Genomic DNA, 22,802 nt, shown 5'->3' on the forward strand with positions numbered 1-22,802 from the left:
TGACGCTGATATGTGCTCTCCCGAAATCTCTGTACTCGGAAACTTTTTTTTGGATCAGGCTTGTATCTGAAAATATGCCTGAAATCTTGGGAAAAACATTGAATTTTGTTCATCAGGAAGTTAATAAGAATTATTACGGGCGAATGACGTTAACACAAGAGCTTGGAAAATTTCTACTGCATATTAATAAAGCAGAGCTAAGCGATACTGGAATTTACTACTGTATAGATGTAATGCAATTTAAGGTGGAATTTTCTAAAGGAATATTTCTGAGAATAAGAGGTAAACACCTATAACAGCAGGATAATATATATATATATATATATATATATATATATATATATATATCTGTCTCCATAATGATAGGAACATGTTTATATTTGTAAATTAACATTTTTAACTGCTTTTATGTTCATTAAAGCATGGTTATTTTTATCCTTGTATTCCTCAGGACCAGAACCCGATGTCACTGCCATCATAGAAGACTCTCCATCTGATCCAGTCCGTCCAGGAGACTCCGTGACTCTTGAGTGTTCAGTCTTCTCTGAGAAGAAAACGTGTCCAGAGGAACACGGTGTCTACTGGTTCAGAGCTGGATCAGATAAATCTCACCCCAGCTTAATTTATGTCCAAGGCAACAAATGTGAGACGAGTCTGGAGGCTCGCTCTCCACAGAAATGTGTCTACAGCTTCTCTAAGAACGTCAGCTCCTCTGATGCCAGGGCTTACTACTGCGCTGTGGCCAAATGTGGGGAGATATTATTTGGAAATGGAATAAAACTGGACATTGAAGGTAACCGCAGAGCATTTCTCTATAAATCAATAATAATCATACATTTTTAATTAATTTAGATCATGTATCACAACTCATTTGTTCCTCGTGTAGCTAGATTTGATCAAAATAATTAACTTCCATTATTTGATCCATATTGTTTCAGAACTCAAGATGTGGGATTTGCAGAAGGCCAATGCAGTTCTGGTTCTGTTATTTGCTGCTTTGGCTATTAGTCTGATTGTTAATGCCGTCCTGGTTTATTCCATCAAGATGAAAATGGGTTATTGTTACAACGGTAAATATGTTTCTTATACAATGTCTTGGAAAGCTAACTTCTTTCTCTCAGAAAGAACGTGACTGATTTGTGTAAATCGACCCACAGCGTCTTTCATCTGAAATCTGTTTTTATCTCGTGATACAGCTGATGTTGCTCTGCAAACAAATGGTGCGACAGCCAGTGGTGACCACCAAAATCGGCAGGTAAGGTCTATAAAGAAAAGATGAAACTGGAAAAATGATCAAATTTACTATCATATTTTCTGTTTCCTCAGAGAAATGAGGACTCATTGTTTTATTCTGCACCAACCTTCACCAAGAGGAAAACTGGCAGAGCAGAGAGAAAGAATGTAAAAGTGGCAGAGGGAGAGACAATCTACAATGATGTCAGGACTTTAGTGATAGATTAACAATCTACTGGACTCTCTCGTTAAAGGTCATATCATTTTTGCCTGAAACACTGGAAATAAGCTGCTTTCACTGCTTTCATCTGATATCGGTATCTATTTTATTTGAATAACCTTAAAATATTTTTTAAATTGTGTTCTGTCCAATCTATTTGCAATCATTGTGTGACCTTCATTATATAAAAGGACATGGATTATCATAATGCAAATTAAATGTAAAATTGTTTTAATGTGCTTTGATGTTCTACAGCATCACACATCTATTAAGTCTTGTTTAATTGATGTGTGTTTTCTTAATTAAAGCCTTTGAAGAAGGTTGTAATTCAATTGATTGATTGAACACCGGCACTGTAACAGTATTACTGATACTCTAATAATGATGACAACAACATTTAATGGAACTTTAGTCAAATTATTTCTCTTTTTTTTAGCGACATAGCACAATTTTAAGGTCTATCTTCACTGGACAGTGAAGATAGACCTGGACATGAGAACATGCAAACTCAGAAGCCATTAGAAAATTGGACCCTGATAAACTGGATTTATTCTCAAATAAACAATATGTTGCTGATGTCAATAGCAATTTGTATGCCAAATATAAAAACTGATATTTCAACAAATGTTGGATGGATTGCCATGAAGGTTTGTTCAGACAGTCGAGGTTTCCAGAGGATGAAACCTAATAAGTTTTTAGAAATTTGATGCACAGTGATTAATGAAATACGAGCCCTGTGGCTCGGCCATTATCTCCACATCTCAGCTCTCACAGCACCTTGTAAATGCCTTCTGCACAAGAAGAACAAGCAAAGCCACAAGCAGCAGCTACACTGGCAGACATGGGTTGATTCCCCCCTTTGACCAAACAACAAGGCGGTGTACTCAGAACAGACGTGACTACAGGCTTCAACAGGATGTGTAGGGAGGGTAAAGTCATAAAGACGGAAATGACAGATTTATTTTTACTTCTTAATGTGCTCCGTCAATGTACAGTGTCGAGATGCACCTTTCACCAATTATATGCATCTGCAAGCTGGACATATCGCAGATGCATTAGTTCACATGTAAAAAATATATGTTTGTTCATCTTTGATGACCGCTAGTCCATCAAAGCCCAAGTAATGCTCCTTAAAACAGATTTGATCAACAATGTCAAACCGGTGGGTTGATTAGTTCTCAAATGTGAGTCATGCTCTTGACAAAAAGACCAAGGGTGACCAATATTTGATCAGTACCTTCCACCTCTGGCAGCCATCTACCAATGAAAAGAACCAAACCTTAAAAAAGTCCCATAAAACACATTTATCCAGTGTGATTTTACACTTTAACTTCTCCTGTACGTGGTTGTGATATAAATTAAAACCCAGCTTCCTGAGACTCAAAGAGAGAGAGAGAGAAAGTTAGAAAAGCCCCTTTGCAATGATAGCTCAGTTTGAAAGCCCAACCACAACAATGATTAAGTTTCCATGCATCATTTGTTTGTGAGTGGTGACGCTGAAGGTGTGTCTATCTGTGTGTGTTGGTGCAAGCAGCGCTGTGCTCACAAAGAGAAAGCCGACCTGTTCTCACTGTGATGTACCAGGCTTCCAGATAACTCCTATATGAACCCTACCGTGGTGCTGGACAGCAAAAGCATGTGGTGTTTTGATGGTCCACACAGGGTGGGTGGGTGTCACATGGTAACGTGATGTGAGTTGCTAGTAAGTGAAGTCATGTGACTTTGCTCTTTTTTATACAGGGGCAGAACACAGCTTTGTTTCCTGGAATCATTGATTTAACTATTTTAATGTAACTTGGGTAGGTTTGACTCAAACTTATGACATGTTTTGGCTTGTGATCAACAATATGTTGACCCAGATGAAGGCTACAAACCCCAACCCAGTGCTCTGACAAATCGTATAGATCTATTTTAAGTCTCAATAAACCTTATGTTAGAGGCCCCCACGCCATTATTCAAGTTTGTGGTGTTGTAGCGACTCAGAAATCACTGAACCCAAAAGCACAAATTCAGTAGAATGTCCAAAATGCTTTTCGTCCAAAAACAAGCAGGAGTCACAAGTCATCAAGCAAGGTGTCCGACAGGCAGGACTTAACAGGTGAAGGAACACTGGAGGCATTTATATTTAGATCATTTAGTAGACACTTTTGTCCAAAGCGACTTACAATAAGTACATTTGTCAAAAGAAAGAAACAAAGAAACCGCACCATATCATTGCTGATAAAGTAAGAGCTAAAAATAGAACAAGTGTTAGGTCCTCGTCAGAGTAAAGCAGTAGCTGTTCAGCAAACATACCTTATGAACAGGGGTGCACATAACTTTTTCAGTGGGTTACTCAGGTGAGTACCAGAAGATGGTGTTTGGTTCCCTTTCGGAACTCACAATGATAATGATAATTGATAAAGTTAGTGCAACAGTATTCATGATGTCATGTGGGACTATGAACCCAAGTCCGGGCTGACTTGTGAGCCCGCTGACTCTGTTTTGCAGCAGAAGCTGCTGGCTGCTATTAATTAAGGGCAGGCAGTCTGAGTGACTTGCAGCCAATAAATGTCCTTATTTCTGCAAATTGTCCATAAAAATGCCCATGAGCCACAGTACAACACACATCTATTCAAATGCAGTTTGAAGTGCAATGCACAGTAATACAATGAAAAGCATTAATAGTCACTTTATTAGCAGCAAACTCAGCAATTAGATGGATGGAGTCCAGCTTGAATGTAACTTTCAAAATGTATCTTTCATATACTTTAAAGCAGGCCTGAAGACCTTTTTATACCACAAAATTTTGATCGCTAAATTGCGCCCCAATGTGATGTGATGCTTTTATGCTTATTTTATTTTTTTCAATGTAAGCACTCTGAGATTCATTGAATGAAAAGTGTACTCTGAGATTCATTGAATGAAAAGTGTACTACACATAAAATCTATTATTTGTTATATACATACGTCTACATAGAGGACATTTATTTTAGAAACCGTTTCCCTCGTAAAATTATTATGAAGTTATTACGTTTTTTTTAAGTAAGAAACTTCTATGACTGTTTAAAGGTGACTGTGCCTCTGAAGCTCTGACACTTTGAAATGCTCTCCCAATAGACATATCATCTGTTGTCACTGTTGACGCCTTTTTAAAAAGACCCACTCATTTAAACAGGCCACTGTCTGCTGGTTGGTGTCTGTAATTGTGTGTGTCTAGTCTGTTGTTGAGGTCTGCTATTTATTAGGGCACATTCTGAGTAATTTGCTGCCCCTTCATATGCTTTTCTATGCAAGTTGTGGGATGACGATTAGAGAAAAAATACTGCAGGGTGTCTGCAAGGCCCTGATCAGGAATATGTACACATGAGCCACAGTGTAACAGACATGACTACTTTGGTTGTTATGCCAACATCTATTCAAATGCAGTATGAAGTGTGATGTACGGTAATGAAATAAAAAGCATGAAAGTCACTTTATTAGCAGCAAACTCAGCAGCTTGATAGCTGGAGTCCAGCTGGCAGCTTGACCGATAGTAAGCGTTTATTTAAAACCCCAGCTATTGAGAAAAAACAATAAGGCTGTGTGGCAGCTGTTAAAAACAAGTAAAGCTGAGTTAAGTCAAAGCCTTGTGAGGAGACTATGGGTCGGGTTCAGATGCGGGCCCGACTCTGCCTAGAGGTGGCGCCTTGTGTAGTTTTCGGATCTCACAGTAGAGTACACACACTCTGTAGGCAACTCTCTCTTCTTTTCTCTTTTCAATTTTCTTCTGGAGAAATTCAATGCTGCATAATTCACTGCCTCCCCGTCGTCATCCTGCAAACAATAACTGTCTGTTAATAATATATTTTTATAGATTAGGACTGTAAAATGAACAATCAAGTCTAGAATATATATACATGCATACATACTGGCTGCATTCTGGCAGCAACTGATCGTGTGCGATCACGTACCAACAGCACTCTTGTTTACATCCCAGACAATTCTGCTATAGGTTTTATTGACAACCTAATACTTTGACTTAAGAAATAAATGTAATTTTAAATCTGTTGACTGTGAGACCATTCCAGACAGAAGCCCAAGGAGTCCAGTCTCGGGATAATAGTTGATACTAGGTTTTTGCCTCTGAATGTGCTGTTTAGTGGTTAGAAACATATTTACCAAGCCAGTTGGTTGATCTACTGTCAATGTGTCACGTCCACATCCAGGATTACTCGTTTCTCCTGTTGATTAAAAAAAAAAAAGCCTTCAGAAAGTGTGTCCACATTAGGAGCTGCTGTAATATCAATGTGACTTTTATCAACCTTGCAAGGCCTCACATTCAGTTAAAACAATGTGACAAATCTCAGCTGAATTATAAGATAAACATATACCACTTGAGTGTATCACCATTGTTGGACTTCCCAGTTTGAATTCATCAGAAAATATGGTATCCTATTCATAATTTACCATGACACTGTAAATATTTGTTAGTTTGCGGAATATAGATTTCCAGAACGTGGTGGTTAGGTCATACAATTTCTTTATTTACTTTACTTTTGACAGATTATGTAACACACATGTATGTTGTCCCAAACAGGATGTATGAATGGCTGTTTAAAGGTGATAGGCAGTTTAAAGGTGGTAGCGCAGACACTGGAATCCTCTTGCGATATATTTGTTCTGCGTTCACTGTTAATGCATTTAAAAAAAGCCACTTATTTTGTGGCCATCGTTTCGCCTCATGCTGTCTAGTGTTTTCTAATTTTGCGTGCCTGGTCTATTGTTTTTTGTCGTTTTTATTTGTTTCACGGTCTGACTTGTAATCTTGGTGCTATACTAAATTAACTTTACTCACTAACTTTACTTGCTTAAAATAACCCATCATTTGAGAGGCTAAGTCTTCACTGCAGCAGCCCCGTGTTTCAATCCGACCGGCTACCCTTTCAGACCCCTCTTTCCTTTCTTTCACTCTCACGCAGTTCTATCTGAATAAAGGTAAAATCGCCAAAAAATAAATAAATTACCCAGGATTCCACGAGGTAACCATTTAATCAGAGGCTCATAATTTATATCATTGGGGCCAAAACTGATCAATTCCGACTTAAATTCATTTACCGGACAATTAAGAAAATAAGACGGAGGACGACTATTATTGAGGAGGACGACTATTATTGAGTCCAAAAGAGCAACGAAATGACAAATAAACCCTAGTTTTTAGAAGTTGTTACATGCACATGAATCATCCCAGTTAAATTTGAGGCACTTACCTTTGCAATGTTCACAAACTCTCCGTCGATTTACGTAGAAACTAAGGACAATGATCACAGTCACACAACAGAGCAGCAGGACTCCAAGCACAAGGACTACTGGGTCCAGTTTTGATCCTGAAAATAGAGAAATTTAACACCTCATTCATGTTCTGTTATTTCAGTGATTACCTGGAGCAATATAACGAGTAGATCAAAATCACATTTTTTTGCCATTGAAAATAGTCTAAACTAGATTTTTTCATTTGTTGTAGCAAGGGGGTTTTCGTCCTTTCTTTCCTTGCACCACATTTATCAAAAATATTTTGAGAATAAGTGAACAAATACAAGAAAATTGCTATTTTCCCTTTGACTAACATTTAACATCAAACAGCTGTGATTATGTCTAACTTAAAGATGCTAAATAAATATATGCATATACATATAGCAACCATGAATTGATATTCTTCATACATTTTTACAAATATGTATCCCCCAAAAAAGTTTTTGCAATTCAACAGCAAAGACTTACTTGTCTCCACTTGAGTTCCTTCACCGAACAGAATCTCTCCACATGTGACCACAGCGCAGTAGTACGTCCCAGTGTCAGAGGAGTTCTGTATAGTCTTGGACCAACTGTAGACACAACTTCTTTCCACAGCTTCAATGCTGTAAATGATGCTTGGATGAGATTCTCCTGATCCATATCTGAACCAGTACACACTGTGCTCACCTGGACACTGGACCTTGTTTTCTTGGCTCTTGGAGTGAAGTGAACAATGGAGATTGACTTTGTCTCCCAGCTGGACAAACTCAGTCTTTGGTCTTTGTTTCACATAGAAAGATTTCTGCTCATTACGATCTGCATGGTTCGATAGAAAAAATATATATCAAAAGCTAAATTATTTGTATGACATAAAAATGTAAAAAGATATATATTTTACCATTCACAGCCAAGAAGGTGCCATTCATAAAACTCTGTGAATACGCTGTTCCATTGAGACAGAAGTATGTTGCTTCGTCCTCTTTGCTGATATTTCTGATGGTAAGTTGATACTTCTCCCCTTCAGTGACTTTGAAACGTGGGTTGTCAAATTGTCCACTAAGTTTTACTTGCTTTAAACTTCCCGTAGCCACTGTTTGGACCATATGTCCAAGAGGCTGCTTTAACCAGTGGAAGAAACTGCCAGAAATTGAACACTGCAAAGTAACATTTCCACCAACGTTCACCACAGTCAAGGAGACCAGGTGAGGATCAACTGCAGTTTGAATCAGGGCTGAGGAAAAGAGACAAATAAAAACAAATGTACAACACAAAACAAACCATGACAGAAGTATCTACCTCAAGAAAAATAGTTACTTTTACTTGTCTTAAAAGTAGTTAAATGTAAAGAATCGTTATGTCTAAAGTTGCACTTACACACTGAGCTAAGATGAAACAAAGCAACCAGTCTTCCGATCATTGTGGTAAAACGCCCTTCTCTTGCACAACTGATGTCTTCCTACCTAAATGAAGGTTTAGTCACAAGATCATCAGTGTACCAAGTGGAAATCATCCTGATTGGCTGAAACACAGTAAAGGTACTTCCTCCTAAATTTTGCAATTCCATGATCCATTTACAAAAACTCTTGACTTGTACATGTATTTTTTGTTTATTTTTACTGTTACACTACTTTGCAGTAAGTTACATGAATTATCATACATTAAAGATGCTCACTACTACTTCATTGCCACAGCAGTTCACATGTATTCTGTCATAATAGTTATAACTAAGCACTACTTTTTCATGCCTTCAAAAAAAGTGGTGGCCTGGTTTGTCTTAAATACTGAATAGTGCAATGGCTGTTCAAAACATGCCTGTTCATAACAGGCAGAATGCTTGGCCTGCGATGTTGCGGCTGGCAAGTACACTTCCTTGGGTCCACACATCTGCCGTGACAAGACTTGCGTGATTCGCACAAAAACATTTACCCAGTACTAATATTACTGCAGTATCTACCACCTTCAGCACCAACTGTGTGACAATTTCCAGCTGAAGAAAGTGTGAGAAGTTAATTATTTAACAATATAAATATGGGCAGTAAATGCAAAATCTGTATATCTTGTGTCTTTGCCAAATAATGTCATTGCTTTCTTATGTGACATGGTATTTGTTCATTTTATTCAAGTTAATGTAAATATTAATGAGTTAACTTTTTGAATGGTTTGTGAGCTTTAAACTCATACTATGTGATAGAGTTGGGGTCATATGAAAATGTCCATGATTATCCTGACCCAAAATAATTGCAATTTACTAGTTAAAATATGCTTTTAACTCTTGAAATGGCGATGAAACATACTGGAATCTCTTTATTTTTACTATTTAAGTTAAGACACAAATAATGTTATGGCATCATCGGTAAAACACACACAACCTTTTTTTAGTGCTCCTTTTTAGTGGAAAGAAATTCAGCCTTGAATAAGATTATTAAAAGTTCTCTGCAAAATACATTTAAATACATTTAAAAACTGTATTTTTGTATCCTTGATTTTTTTTTTTAATCTTTTTTTAATTGGGCTCTATTTTTCCCTTTTCCCTTTTCACAAGGAACGATATTTACGATTATCTCGACAATGTAAATTCACCACCATCGATTATTGTGACTGTTTTCCTTCCCGGTGCGCGTTCATTATCATATATTTCCTAGTGATACATACAACATACATTGATCAGCCATAACATGACCACTGAAGGGTGAAGTGAATAACACTGATTATCTTCTTATCAGGACACCTGTTACTGGGTGGGATGTATTAGGTAGCAACTTAGTGAACAATTTGTCCTCGGAGTTGATGTTAGAAGCAGTAAAATGAGCAAGCTTGAGCTTTTGACAAGGGCCAAATTGTGATGGCTAGACAACTGGGTCTCCAAAATAGCAGCTCTTGTGGGATGTTCCCGGTCTGCAGTGGTCAGTACCTATCAAAAGTGGCCTAAGGAAGGAAAACAGGGTTATGGGCACAAAGGCTCATTGATGCACGTAGGGAGCGAAGGTTGGCCCGTGTTGTCCGATCCAACAACTGAGCTTCTTAAGCTCAAATTGCATGAAAAAGTTCATGCTGGTTATGATGGAAAGGTGTCAAAAAACACAGTGCATCACAGTTTGTTGCGTATAGGGCTGCGTAGCTGCAGACTGGCCAGGGTGCCCATGCTGACCCCTGTCCACTGCCAAACACACCAACAATGGGCACATGAGCATCAGAACTGGACTACGGAGCAATGAAAGAAGGTGGCCTGGTCTGATGAATCATGTTTTCTCTACATTACATGGATGGTCGGATGCATGTTCCTCGCTTACCTGGGGACCACGGCAACAGGATGCACTATGGGAAGAAGGCAAGACGGTAGAGGCAGTGTGATGCTTTGGGCAATTTTCTGCTGGGAAACCTTGGGTCTTTCCATTCACGTGAATGTTACTTTTACATGTACCACCAAAATAAGCATTGTTGCAGACCATGTAGACCCTTTAATGGAAACGGTATTTCCTGATGGCAGCAGTCTCTTTCAGCAGATTAATGCGTCCTGCCACAAAGCAAAAAATGGTTCTGGAATGGTTTGAAGAAAACGACGAGTTCAAGTTGTTGACTTGGCCTCCAAATTCCCCAGATCTCAATCCAATCAAGCATCTTATGGGATGTGCTGGACAAACAAGTCCGATCCATGGAGGCCCCACCTCGCAAATTACAGGACTGAAAGGATCTGCTGCTAACGTCTTGGTGCCAGATACCTCAGCACACCTTCAGAGGTCTAGTCGAGTCTGTGCTTGGATGGGTCAGGGCTGACTTTATTTTAGGGATCTCAGCCATGGTTGGTTGATTAATAAGTAAGGGATGGTAAATACACCACCATTAATAATGTTATTTATAATTGTTAAAGATGGACCAGATCACAGATTCACTGAAAGTCATGAAAAACGAATGCTTCATTATTCATGATTACAGCACTAGGAATTTAACAGAATAAATGGGAACTGCAGTGACATAGTGTCATTCATCTTGTTGCTTACAATTTCAAAATTGCATCCCTATATCTTACACTATGATAACAAAACCTGAATTTACTTTAATTAAGCATTCATCAATATGTATAGGCAACAAAGTTAATGTTTTTACACAATGTTACACATTATACCTTATTCATTATATCTGAGTCTTTAGCTCAGGTCGTCCATCTTAGCCCAAAGCAGTTTTAAAAGCAGTGACATTACTGAACAAATGTGATCTTACTGGTTATGGCAGTGGGGTCGATTTAAACTGAAATTACTGGACTACCCTGGGTGAAACTGTCTTAATTTGCAATTGTTTTGTGACAATCCAAATATGTCTTTTATAAAGGCAATCTGCATCTCTGTCTTGAAATCATGCCTAGCCACAAGCAGAAGCTCCACACAAAAGCTGTGGCCAAGGCTGTTTGTCTGAGATGTGACAATGGGCTTTAACAGGATATGAAGTGAGGTTAGAGGTGCAAGAAGGCTACAAGCAGCTCATTTCAGTTTAATCAGTTGACCTGATTGTTTAACTTGCCTGCACGTATTCTCATTCTAAAAATGATTTTGTAGACCATATGCACATTTTTTTGCTTAAATGCAAAATGTATCAAATTCTGCCCTGAAGGCACATGTTTCAATGTATTTACTAACGAACACTCTGACCAACTGTCCATAACCTTTGTATCATTATAGCATCCAACTAAACATGTGTTCACACTCCTCCTACACCTGTATCAGCCATATTCCTGTAAGCTTTTGTTTTTAAATTAATAGTCATACCAATATTTAGTATTCCACTTGTTGAAAATGTTGAAAAGCAGTGTTAAAAATGGTAGTAATGTCAAGAGAAATTTGTAGCAACATCTGCCTTTGTCAAATCCGACCGCAAATGTCAATGTTGCACCTGATTAATATTGTCAAACAATAGTTTATTGCAACGCTAAGTGTAATGCAAACAGAAGAATACAGTTAGTCACACATGCTCAGTTTGTCTGCATGCATCGATGAAAAAAACATAATTGCAACCTCAAGTATATATGATGCACAACTACTCATGTAAAGTTTATAACGTTAATGCACGCTTTTTTCCATAATACATGTTGAGTTGGCTACTTGACTTGACAGCTACTCTGTAGTTGCACGGCACTTTGTAAAGGTCATGTACATTGAAAACAACAAGCAAAGCCACATGCATGCAACAGCTACACTGACACACAAAGCTGTGGCAGGTCATTTCTGCCTTTGACCAACCACTGAAACTCTTTACTTGGAAGAGACCTGCCTATGGGTTTCAACAGGATGTGTAAGTTAGAGGTGTGAGAAGTGAAGTGCTACAAGAGGCATCACAAACTAATTTTAGTATAGTCAGAATCAAAGCTATTATTTAACTTTATTCCACTAATACATACACATGCAGATTCGCCACACCGTGATAGTGTTAAAAGTGTTTCCTAAAAGTGACTAAAATGGTGAGAGTTACCGACTTCATAACCCCCCTTCCTAAGACTAAAATGGTGAGAGTGACAGGAAGAAAATGGACAAACCACAACCTTGCTCAATTTTCCACACGTCATTTGTTTGTTGGTGCCGTTTGTTTAGTGTCTATTCACCCAGCATATTGCTATTTTTTTTTATTATTTTATAATGCATCTTCAGGTACTCATTAAAGAATTGCACAAAGAGAGAATTGTTCACCCACTGCTGCATATGTAACAGTACAGTATGTTGCATCTAGGGACAGACACAAGATGGTGTCAACAGACTCCTCTGCAATTGTTTTGATGAGTTTGAGGTGTTGTTGTTCAGGATTGCATTCAGTTGTGAGGTGTCCCTGTTATTATTGTATCTATCCCAAGAACATACATTTGTGTCAGGTCAATCTGCTGGTTTGTGGACTGATCTGGTTTTCACTGACAGGTGGCAGTGATGTGAAGCAGGTTTCCTTTCTGGTGCTGTAAAGTCTCAACACACAGACACTATGTGTGAAAGACCACAACAAAAAAAAACAGACCAGGGCAGGTCAAGGGTATTAAATGTATAATGCCACTAGCGTACTTCATTTTAAGGTCGGTTGGAGTTCATGCATTCATCGCACAACAGTGATCATACGTGATGAGGTTGTGTTAAGTCAGACCATGTTGTGCTTTGATTATTATTCCCTTAGAGGCTGTGTTATAACGACGGGCTGCACACATACTTAGATATCTGGAGTAACTTGTATTTAGCATGCTCTCATTACTAAATAGCACCAGGTGTGTGGTGTAATGGCTTTGATAAATGTGAGACAAGAGTAGATCTTTTGAAGTCAAGCTGAAATAAAAAAAAAAAGCCTTTTTAACCCTTATAGATCGCTTCCTTAGTCATTTTGTGCACCTATTTCAAGTCAACATTCAAAATCTGACAGAGTGCCCTCGATCCGCCAGACTTGCCGACTGGGACTTTAACAATATACAAAAAGAATAAATCAATCAATATCTTTGTATATTTGATCAAAATCCAATCATCTTTTCTTTCTGTAAAACAAAATATGAAGTGTGCTTAGGTGAGCTAGAACAAACCAATTTCAAGTAATATGACATCCATCCATAAATCAACCTGCAACATTTAGCAACAAGTGACAAGTGTGTGGAGCCACAGTCCTGTAGAGCTCTGTATTGCACTACATTGTTACCTTGCTAGCTTTTTGAGCGGTTGAATCAAATGCAATGGATTTAAACGCCTCTTGTAACTGTACACCTTTTGAATATTACATTTCACTGGGGAATACATCACACTAGCTAAATACATGAGCTCTGTTTCACTGGGACTTTAAAGGACCATAGCGGTCTAGTGACTTCTCACATCTTGTGTGCATCAGTGTCTGCAGTGTTTACTTTAGTAGAGCTCAGCGTCCCTGTTTTAACTGCCGTTCACTGCCATTCATGTTGAAACGGTGTGTAAAAACACTCTTACTCACTGGGTTTAGGTATTTCAACCATGTGTAAATCACAGCATTGTTTACTTTATCTAAAATGACTGTATTACTTTCATTAAAGTCGTTTAAACCTTGTATCAATATCAATTTGCATCTGCGTTCGAAGCTAGAAGCAGGTTCTGCGTGCACTTAATTAATGTCTTCCTGCTCCGGTTTACATAAGTGGCCCGGGCGGAGCTTGCCGGTAATATCAAGTTCAAGTCTCTAATTTCAGCATACCCGGACCTCAATAACGAGCACACTCTCAGCACAAGGAACACATGTTCTCTTGGCTGCATCCCATTGGCCAAAAGTTCTCTGGCTGGCTCTGATCAGACTTTCTAACCAGGAAGCAGTGAGATAAACAAGCTTGTTTGAGATACCGCTCAACGTTGGTTCACAATCTGCAATCTAATGTGGAAAAGAAGATGCTAGTCAGAGAACAACTTCACCCCTTGTCCCAGTATGAATATGAGGAAGACATACTGGGAGAACTTGAAAATCATTCATTTTTGGCGGGGCTGTTGTGCCGTATCATTAAGAATCTGAAATGAACACAAGCCCGAGGTCTAACTGTCAGCCAATCATCAACATCCTTTATACTTTGCTTTCGCCCTCTGAGCTGTCAGTCACAACAGAGCCAAGAGAGCCGTTGGGTTGAATGTTGCTATGCCTGGAAGAATTGTTTCTGACAAGAACTGATTTTCCAACTGGAATTTGAGCTAGAAGGAGGATTTAACGACAAGGTGAGTTTTAACTAACATGTAGCAACACTGGTATGGTCCTTTTAGCTTCCTTAAAGTTTGCTTGGCTACAAACTATACCGACTGTTGGATGAAGTGCAAGTATCCCCTGCTGACCAATTACGTTTCATCATGTGGTACATGTCACATCTCTTTTGCCGTCCTGACGTATAGTTACGGCTGAGACGGGTTGGACCCGGAAGCAGAGACGCGTAGGCGCTTCAGAGGAACAGAACAAAGTTTATTTACAGACGGCTTCTCAAAACAACTGATAAGAGGCCGGCACGGCCGTGGGGTAACTCCAGAGTGAATGTGCAAAAGTAACAGGCGCTGAGGCGAACAGCTCGAGGATCCCGGGTGACGAGGCAGCAGGAAAAGCGAACTGAAAAACACGTCATGTTGCCCGCTCCTTATTTGCATAAAGTTGAGTTCGAGTCTACTTTATGCTAATCAGAGGCGCCCGGCTCGACTCGCCGCCTTGCCAACGCTCGCAAAGTCTTTTAAACTGAATGTTGTCGATCTAAAATAAAGACAGATTCAGCAACTGCATAGCTTATTTCTCGCTTAAAATGTTTTCAGAAAAACAGTTTGGTGAACTATTTTCGTAAAATAAGTTTCCAAACGAGCCGCCATGTTGGGATTTGAAATCCGGGAGCAGACAGGCCACCAGGTGCAGCCATGAAGGGGTTTTATGAAGGAGAGCGCCTGTCAATCATCCTCTAGTGGCAGCCCACCAAGGGTGCAATCCTGGCAAGCGGCGCGTCCACTCGCGTTTAAAATCGCCCCTGTGGACACGTAGCATCAATACCGGACTCCACCTTCACTGATTGGTCCCGCAGCAACACCTGGAGTACAGGAGAGGAGGAGGAGAAAACCAAAAACGGGGCGAACAAAGGAGTGGAGCCTCAAGGGAGGGGCCACCGGCCCTAGAGCCGTAACATTGAGCCCCATGAATTCCCTTTATAATTATGTTTATATTTGATTGCTGTCCATGTATTATGATAAACATCAGATGAAGTTGGCATATCATGGTTCATGGTATTTGTCTTTTTTTAAACATCCACCATAGGGCTGGGCGATATGGACCAAATGTCATATCTCGATATTTTCAAGCAAATATATCGATATAGGATACATATTTGTTGATGCAATAACAGATGGCGTTGCCGCGTTCAAACTCGTCATTCTACATCAAGCACCACTGTGCATTAATTTCCAGCCTGCCTGCGTCCTTGTGCTCCAAACCGGCTGATTGCAAACTCAATCCTAAATTTGTAAAAGGTAAATGTTGAGCTGTGTTCTTGCAGCTATTTTTCGTGTCACTGTCGCAACTGGGATGCGAGTGCGCCGTCGCACGTGCGTGGGTGTGTTGTGGAGGAATATCGATATATTTAAAAAATCGATATATCGCCCAGCCCTAATCCACCAAGTGTTTTAGTTATTTAACAATACTGTTAAGTACAGATATGACATAAATAATTCTGTCTGGAGATTGTTGGTTTGTTTTATGCAGGTGATAATCCATAAATTGTGGATTGTGGCAAATCAGAAAATTGCCTTGAATTTCTTTGTGTTTACTGTAAACGTCCTACTGCAAGGACAAACCCTGATAACCGAAGAAGATGACAGAAACATGAAACAACACCAGCAGCACACTTTTATGTTGGAAAGTTTTGGTTAACATATTTCCACTGTGGTACTATGTGAAGTGCCACCGTAAAGAGAGGCCAATCAGATTGCTCTGAGATTGTCTCCTCCCATTTGATATGATTATATTAAGGCCTATCATCTTGTGATATGACCTAAATTAACTGCAGTTTCTCATGTTGAAACAAAAGAAAATGATCTTATTCTATATACTGCTTGTGCTCAAAATTGGACGTAAGTGTTAAAGTCACAGATGCATATTTCAAATTAATTCGTAATTATAATCTGAGAAGGCATATGACATATCTCTGTTGTTAATCATTATTCTCTTTTAATTTGATTTCCAGGATGTACAGATCATCGGATCTTTGAGACAAAGACCATTGGTGTTGGACAAAATGTCACTCTAACATGTCCACGCCAGAGGACTTGGCAATCAACACACTTATTTTGGATCAGGCTTGCTTCTGGAACCTTCCCTGAAATATTAGGAGCAACATTATCCCATGATTACGATGTTGTTGAGAAGACTCGTCACATTACAGCAAAACAAGAGCCTGGAACATTTGTTCTGCATATCGCCAAAGCCGAGTTCAGCGATACTGCAGTCTACTACTGCATAAAAGTGAGCCTACACTTTATGACATTTTCGAAAGGAATATTTCTGAGAATCAAAGGTAAATACAGCAACAGAAACTTCCCAGATGCTTTCACAAAATGTATAACTACACTGTTATGTTTTAAAGTTTTTTAATGTTCTTACTTGTTCAAATTGAGTCCATTGATATTTGCATGATTCATATAGAACCATACATACATGTTTAAGTATGGATCATTGTAACCTAAACACCCCTCCTATAATGTATCATCATCAAAAGGATGAAGTATATAAATGATTTGTTGGTTTGATTTCCTAGGACCAGAACCTGATATCACTGCCATCACTCAAGACTTTCAGTCTGATCCGGTCCATCCGGGAGACTCAGTGACTCTGCAGTGTTCAGTCCTCTCTGGCGGTGACAAGAAAACCTGTCCAGAAGAACACAGTGTGTACTGGTTCAGAGCAAGACCAGACGAATCTTATCCCAGTTTAATTTACGCCCAAAGAAGCAGTTGTGATGGATGGGAGAAGAGCCGTGAAGAAACACAGAAATGTGTCTACAGTTTCTCCAAGAACGTCAGCTCCTCTGATGTCGGGACTTACTACTGCGCTGTGGCCGCATGTGGGGAGATAGTATTTGGAAATGGAACAAAACTGGACATTGAAGGTAACGTGATCCTATTTCTATGTTTAATTATAATCATTTCAGTATTTATTATTATATCTCATCTTTAATTATTTATTTAATATTTCAGTTGACGGCAAGTGTGATTCAAAGAACGGCAACATTATTCTCTTTGTGATGTGTGCTGCTTTGGCTGTAAGTCTGATCGTTATAGCCTTCCTTGTTCACGTGATCAGGAATAAATCCTGTTGCAACGGTAAGAAACATTATTCAAACTATTAGTGTGTTTCCCCTAAAGCTAACATAATTTGAATAATATTTGGGCTCACTTTACTGTTATTCACTCATAATACAGCTGCTGCCAGTCTGCAAACAGTTGCTGCAACAGGCAGTGATAATCAGCAATCTCAGCAGGTAAGGATTGAAAGTTGTAGCTGCTTTATATGAGTTTTTAGTCATTTTTAGCAATTTGTCGTGTGCATGTATCAGATTCTGCTCTCTCATTTTCAATTTTTCACTTTATTTTCTCAGAGAGATGAGGACTCTTTGGTTTATTGTACACCAAACATAACCAGGAGCAAAGCAGCGAGAAGGAATCAAAGAAATGAGACGATATACACAGATGTCAGATGTCAGCTTGTGAGAGATAAACGATCCAAATGCTCATTTGCTGAAAGGTGCAAAAATAACCACATTTAAAAGTTTTAAGTTTTTGTTAATAGGCTGCCAAATTTGATTTATCATCTTTATAATTTTGTTTCATTTTTATACATTTTATTATTTAAGGTTTTCACACAAATAAAGATTAATTTTTTAAAGACCCATAAGACGAGTCATCAGTCATTTTAAACTGTTTAGTTGATTTACTAAAAGGAATTTATATTTGTGTGCATGTTATGTTTCCTTTATTAATAAACAAGCTCATATTTTGACAAAAGATAGATCTACAATGCAATTTTAAATGGAAATAAATAGCTGTTTATTGTTTTTGTTTTTCATTTTAACAAGCGTACAATTGTACCGGAAAACACCAAAAATGCATCTATGCAAATAGAATTTGCATGTAAAACTCAACTTGTGCCCAAAAAATCAGAAAACAAAATAAGATGACCATTTTTTGCATTTCTCTTTTTTACTGGAACAAACTTGAGATCTTCATAATAGTTTTGAATAAATGTGTTCAATAACAGAGCAAAAACAAATGCATGCAATTAAAAAATGTATTCTATTAGTTCAGGTGATATCGCTTTAAGGGTCATTGTGGGCAAGAGTTACATTTTAGAAATTGATAATCACTTCAGTGGGTCACAGGCCTTTGCCTGGGCAAAAAAAATGTTAAGAAAAAAAACCTGTGCTTGTATTTTGAAGGGTTTTTTATGCAGCGGATTGCTGTCTATTCACACTCCTTAACCTCCTTAACTCCCGGCTAAAGCCTTAAACCCTGAACTCTCAGGGACTTAACTGACATCACCATATATGGCGTGTGAGAGGCTAATATGAGTTTACTTTGATTACACAAAATATGTTATCTAAAAGATGGGGGGGGGAGACAATAATACATAATATCACATATAACCACTGGGACTCGAAACTCTTGCCCCAGACCATGCAGAACCCATGATCATCAAACACGACCAGGACATGACAACAAAACGCAACAACAGAATAATAATAATAAAAAAAAAACAACTTGACTAGACAATTAAAAAAAAGAAGTAAATGCATAAATAAAATAAATAAATACAAATAGTTGTAGAAGATGAAAGTAAATAAGAAGGGAGTGAATAGGTACAAAACCAACCACTGCCACTTGCTCATACTTACAAGTAGGCATTATGCTGCATAAATTAGATAGTGGTCATTCAACACCAGACCATAATCATTTCCCAAAGGAACTGCAGAGGGCCACTTATGGGTCCTCCCCAGGTGGTTCCACCAAATGAGACAAGTCTTTGTTCGCAAGAAAATTTCTAAAGGGGCCCCAGATATTATTAAAAATGAGTTGCTTACCCCTGATTGCATACGTAATCTTTTCTAAGGGAAGAGTGGTTAGTTCTGAAAGCCATTTACCGATCCGTCTATCTACCTCTTCCCAAGCAATTGCAATGACTCTTTTTGCCAACAACAGGCCTATATCTAGAAATATTCTATGCTTGTTTCTTATGTTACACTTAGCTGGATAAATGCCCAATAGAAAAAGTTTTGGTTCCAACTGTAAATTTATCTCTAAAATGTCCTTAATACACTGTTTCACTTCTTCCCAGAATTTCTTTATCTGAGAACACTGCCACAAACAGTGAAAGATCGTGCCCTTTTCCTTATCACATTTTAAACAAACATCTGGTAAGTCACTGTTGAATTTATTAAGTTTTAACTGGAGTTATATAAGAATGCATCAACCAGTTGTACTGCAGAAATCTTAAACGTGTGTTCACTGTTTGTAATTGTGCTTTGGTACACGCCCTCTCCCACTCATCGATGGAGATATTCTCCTGTAGGTCCTCTCTCCAGGAGCTTTTTTACTGATGTTTCTGAACATTCACCAACCAGTTCCTCATATATTTTGGAAATCAAGCCTCTTCCCTGGCAGTCTTTCACCATCATTCCTTCAAGTGCTGATAGGCTAGGAATGGACAAGGACTGTTTTTGTTGTGTTCTAATAAAATCTCACAGTTGTAAATATCTAAAGAACTGGCTACGAGCTATGTTGTGTTGGGCAACTAGTTTCGTGGCGCAGCGCAGGGCGGCGCAGGGTGGCGGAGCCGGCGCAATGCAAGTTTCGACCCCCGCAGCCTTGCGCACCGTCAGTTTGGCAGTTTGGTGGATCGCCTGCGCCAAGATGGGTGTGGTGGCGCAGCAGGGGGAGGCGTCACAGATTCAGCTTGGCGTAGCGGAAGTTTCGTGGCAAAAAGCCTCGCCGAGACTGCGCTGAAAGCTTGCCAGCTCCAACCTGGTCTACTTTCGGCGCAAGGCGTAAATAAAGTCCATTCATTCAATGCGAATCACAGCTGGCGGAGTGGAAGTTTGGCTGACTGCGCGCAGTGTGCACACGTCACCGAGACCTCACAGGCAGGTTTCCACAGTTCCAGGCACATTTAAATGCAATAAATAATCACAACAAACACTATTTAATGCAACTAATTGAATCAACACGTGAATTTATATCTATATATATTGTCCCGTCACATCTGACGTCAGATCAAAGGCGGATGGCACGCGTAACGGAAACTCAGCCTCTCGGACCAAAACATCTCCCTCTCTCTCTCCTGTTTTTTATAATATCGGCATTGTTATTATTATGATACGCGCGCACAGCGCATGATGAGCATGGTGGGAGCAGCGGCGCTGCTTCTGTCATCGGGTTGTCAAATGACGGAACTTGCACTGAACCTCCCCTAACGCATTAAAGGAGAGGAGAGGAGCTCATTTGATTGGTGAAGATCTGAATCGGCTGTATTAATCCCAGTCCACGCCTCGTCTCCTCCTCGTCTCCCACTCACGCCTTCTTCTCCTCCCTCTTTCCCACTTGCGCCGGTGGTCGAGACGGGAGGTGTGCCTGCGCGAGGCTGCGCGGTGCACGAAACTTGTAAAGTCCAGGCGGACACATCCCGTCGGCGCGGCGCAGGTGCGCTGAAAGCTGACTGCGCCTAGTCTATGAAACTAGGGCCCCAGATGTTTATCATCCGGACTATAAAGATCTGCTATTTTTGTCTAAGACAACATTTTTACAGCCTGATTTGAACGTTCCCCAGAGTCTTATCATCCTAGACCAGACGTAATTGACAAATAATTTATTTACTTCTTTTAGTTAAAACGGCTTCAATAAGCTAAATTAAAATGACTGGTTGATGAAAACACTAACTGAGTCCGTTACAAATGGCTGTTACTGAAATGTTCTGGTTGTTATGTCAACCTTATGATTAATGCTGGAATAAATGACTGAATAGTTTTAATAGTACACTGTTTGTTATATATTCAAGTAGTTGGACTTCTTTATTTCATGTTTGTGCAGTAAAGCAATGTAGTGGTCGGCTGATATGGGTTTTTCAATGGCCGATGCCAATGTCGATATTTAGAGAGCAGGGCGGCCGATGGCGATCTATAATGCCTTTTTGTTTATCGGCCCCCGTGAGCCCAGGCATTGGCTGAAAATGCCATTAATCGGCCAACCGGTTAATCAGTCGTCCACTACAGCAGAGGTGGACAATGTCAGCACTTGCTGTGACGACATGAAGGCTTACACAAGAGACCCCGATAGGCCCCTTTCACACCAGCCATTTTGACATGTAATTGCAGGGTAAGAAAACATGTGTAGGGGCCACAGCCCCACTATTCTCGGATATGACCTCTCAATGAACTGAAGATCACTGGACCACTTGGAGGAAGTGTGAGGCCTCTTTATGGCTCGGTCAGAGGATTAACGAACCCTGTAACCAGGGCCCAGTATTTCAAAAGTGATCCGACTGGATTATCCTGGTCGGATTGGATTAAATCGTGATCTGATCTGAAAACTGGGTATTTCAACACAGATCCAGAGAATCCCGATCCTGAAGATCAGGATTCAGCTTTGGTAATCCAATCCTCCCTTGAATCCAGATAAAGGGCTGGATTTGGGTATTTCAAAACATAACGCAGAGATCTGGATCAGCTTGATACCAAAATTTCAGGATCATTTGGATCCCACCTCAGAGGTGGATTTGACTTGGATTGACAATGTCTCAGCTCCGTTTCTCCTAGATATTGTTACTCAAGATGTTCATTACACTTAATCTAAATTGTCAGTGCATTACTTGAAACAAATTGGAGTAATTTAAGAACATTTAAGGTGTAGCAAAAGTGTTTGGCTATATGTTTGTGTACAAACTGATTATTTTACTTAACCAAATCAGATGCTGTTTTGCTTTAAATTACCACAATTATGTTTAGTGAGAGCCTTCTACATAAAGGGAGACAAATTAGGATGGAAAAAATGTATCTAATTGTGTCACTGATTAAGCAATAATACATGAAAATAATGCAACTACAATTTCAAACACTTTATTCAAAATCCAACAACTTATCACTGCAATTGAATTGAAGCATTTCCAAGGATTTCCAGCACTCATCCAGACCCTGTCCTTAATAGCTGAGTGGGCTCTGAAAGTAGAAGAAAGGGAAGGAGTATGAGTGATATCTTTGTCTTCATTTGGAATCCACAATAGTCACAGAAATTGTGTGCATGATGACAACAGCATGATTTTCCCAGCATTACTGTAGCATTCTGACACTTCTGAATGAACTGCATAGTTCATACACAACACACATACACAGTGTGTGGTCTGTACACATGCAGCCTATTTTCAGTCTGCTGTGTTGCCAATGACGTAACGCTAATAAACTCTGAACAGGTTGATGTTAGTTTAAACAGTTATGGTATAATGTACGTCAGATTTATTACCTTGTAAATCAAACCATCGACCGCAAAATTCGTAAAAAAAGCCAGCGACCGCTAGCCCGCTAGCTGCTTAACACGGAAGTCAATGGAGCAGAGTTAGCTACCGTTAGCAC

The 22,802-nt window shown here is 39.3% G+C and overlaps 1 protein-coding gene across 1 annotated transcript; it reads right to left on the reverse strand.

The window, feature by feature from the left end:
- Nucleotides 1-3,682: 3,682 nt before the first annotated feature.
- LOC311013610 (uncharacterized protein) lies at nucleotides 3,683-8,157 on the reverse strand. The gene is made up of 6 exons (XM_084009721.1): nucleotides 8,081-8,157; nucleotides 7,605-7,937; nucleotides 7,193-7,522; nucleotides 6,682-6,798; nucleotides 5,594-5,655; nucleotides 3,683-5,248 (listed from the first exon to the last, which is right to left on the reverse strand). The coding sequence occupies exons 1-6, from the start codon at nucleotides 8,121-8,123 to the stop codon at nucleotides 5,108-5,110; spliced, it is 1,026 nt and encodes a 341-aa protein (XP_083865847.1). The 5' UTR covers nucleotides 8,124-8,157; the 3' UTR covers nucleotides 3,683-5,107.
- Between the last annotated feature and the right edge of the window lie 14,645 nt (nucleotides 8,158-22,802).

This window comes from Eutrigla gurnardus (assembly GCF_963514095.1).
Source record: "Eutrigla gurnardus genome assembly, chromosome: 5".
Classification (NCBI taxonomy): Eukaryota; Metazoa; Chordata; class Actinopteri; order Perciformes; family Triglidae; genus Eutrigla; species Eutrigla gurnardus.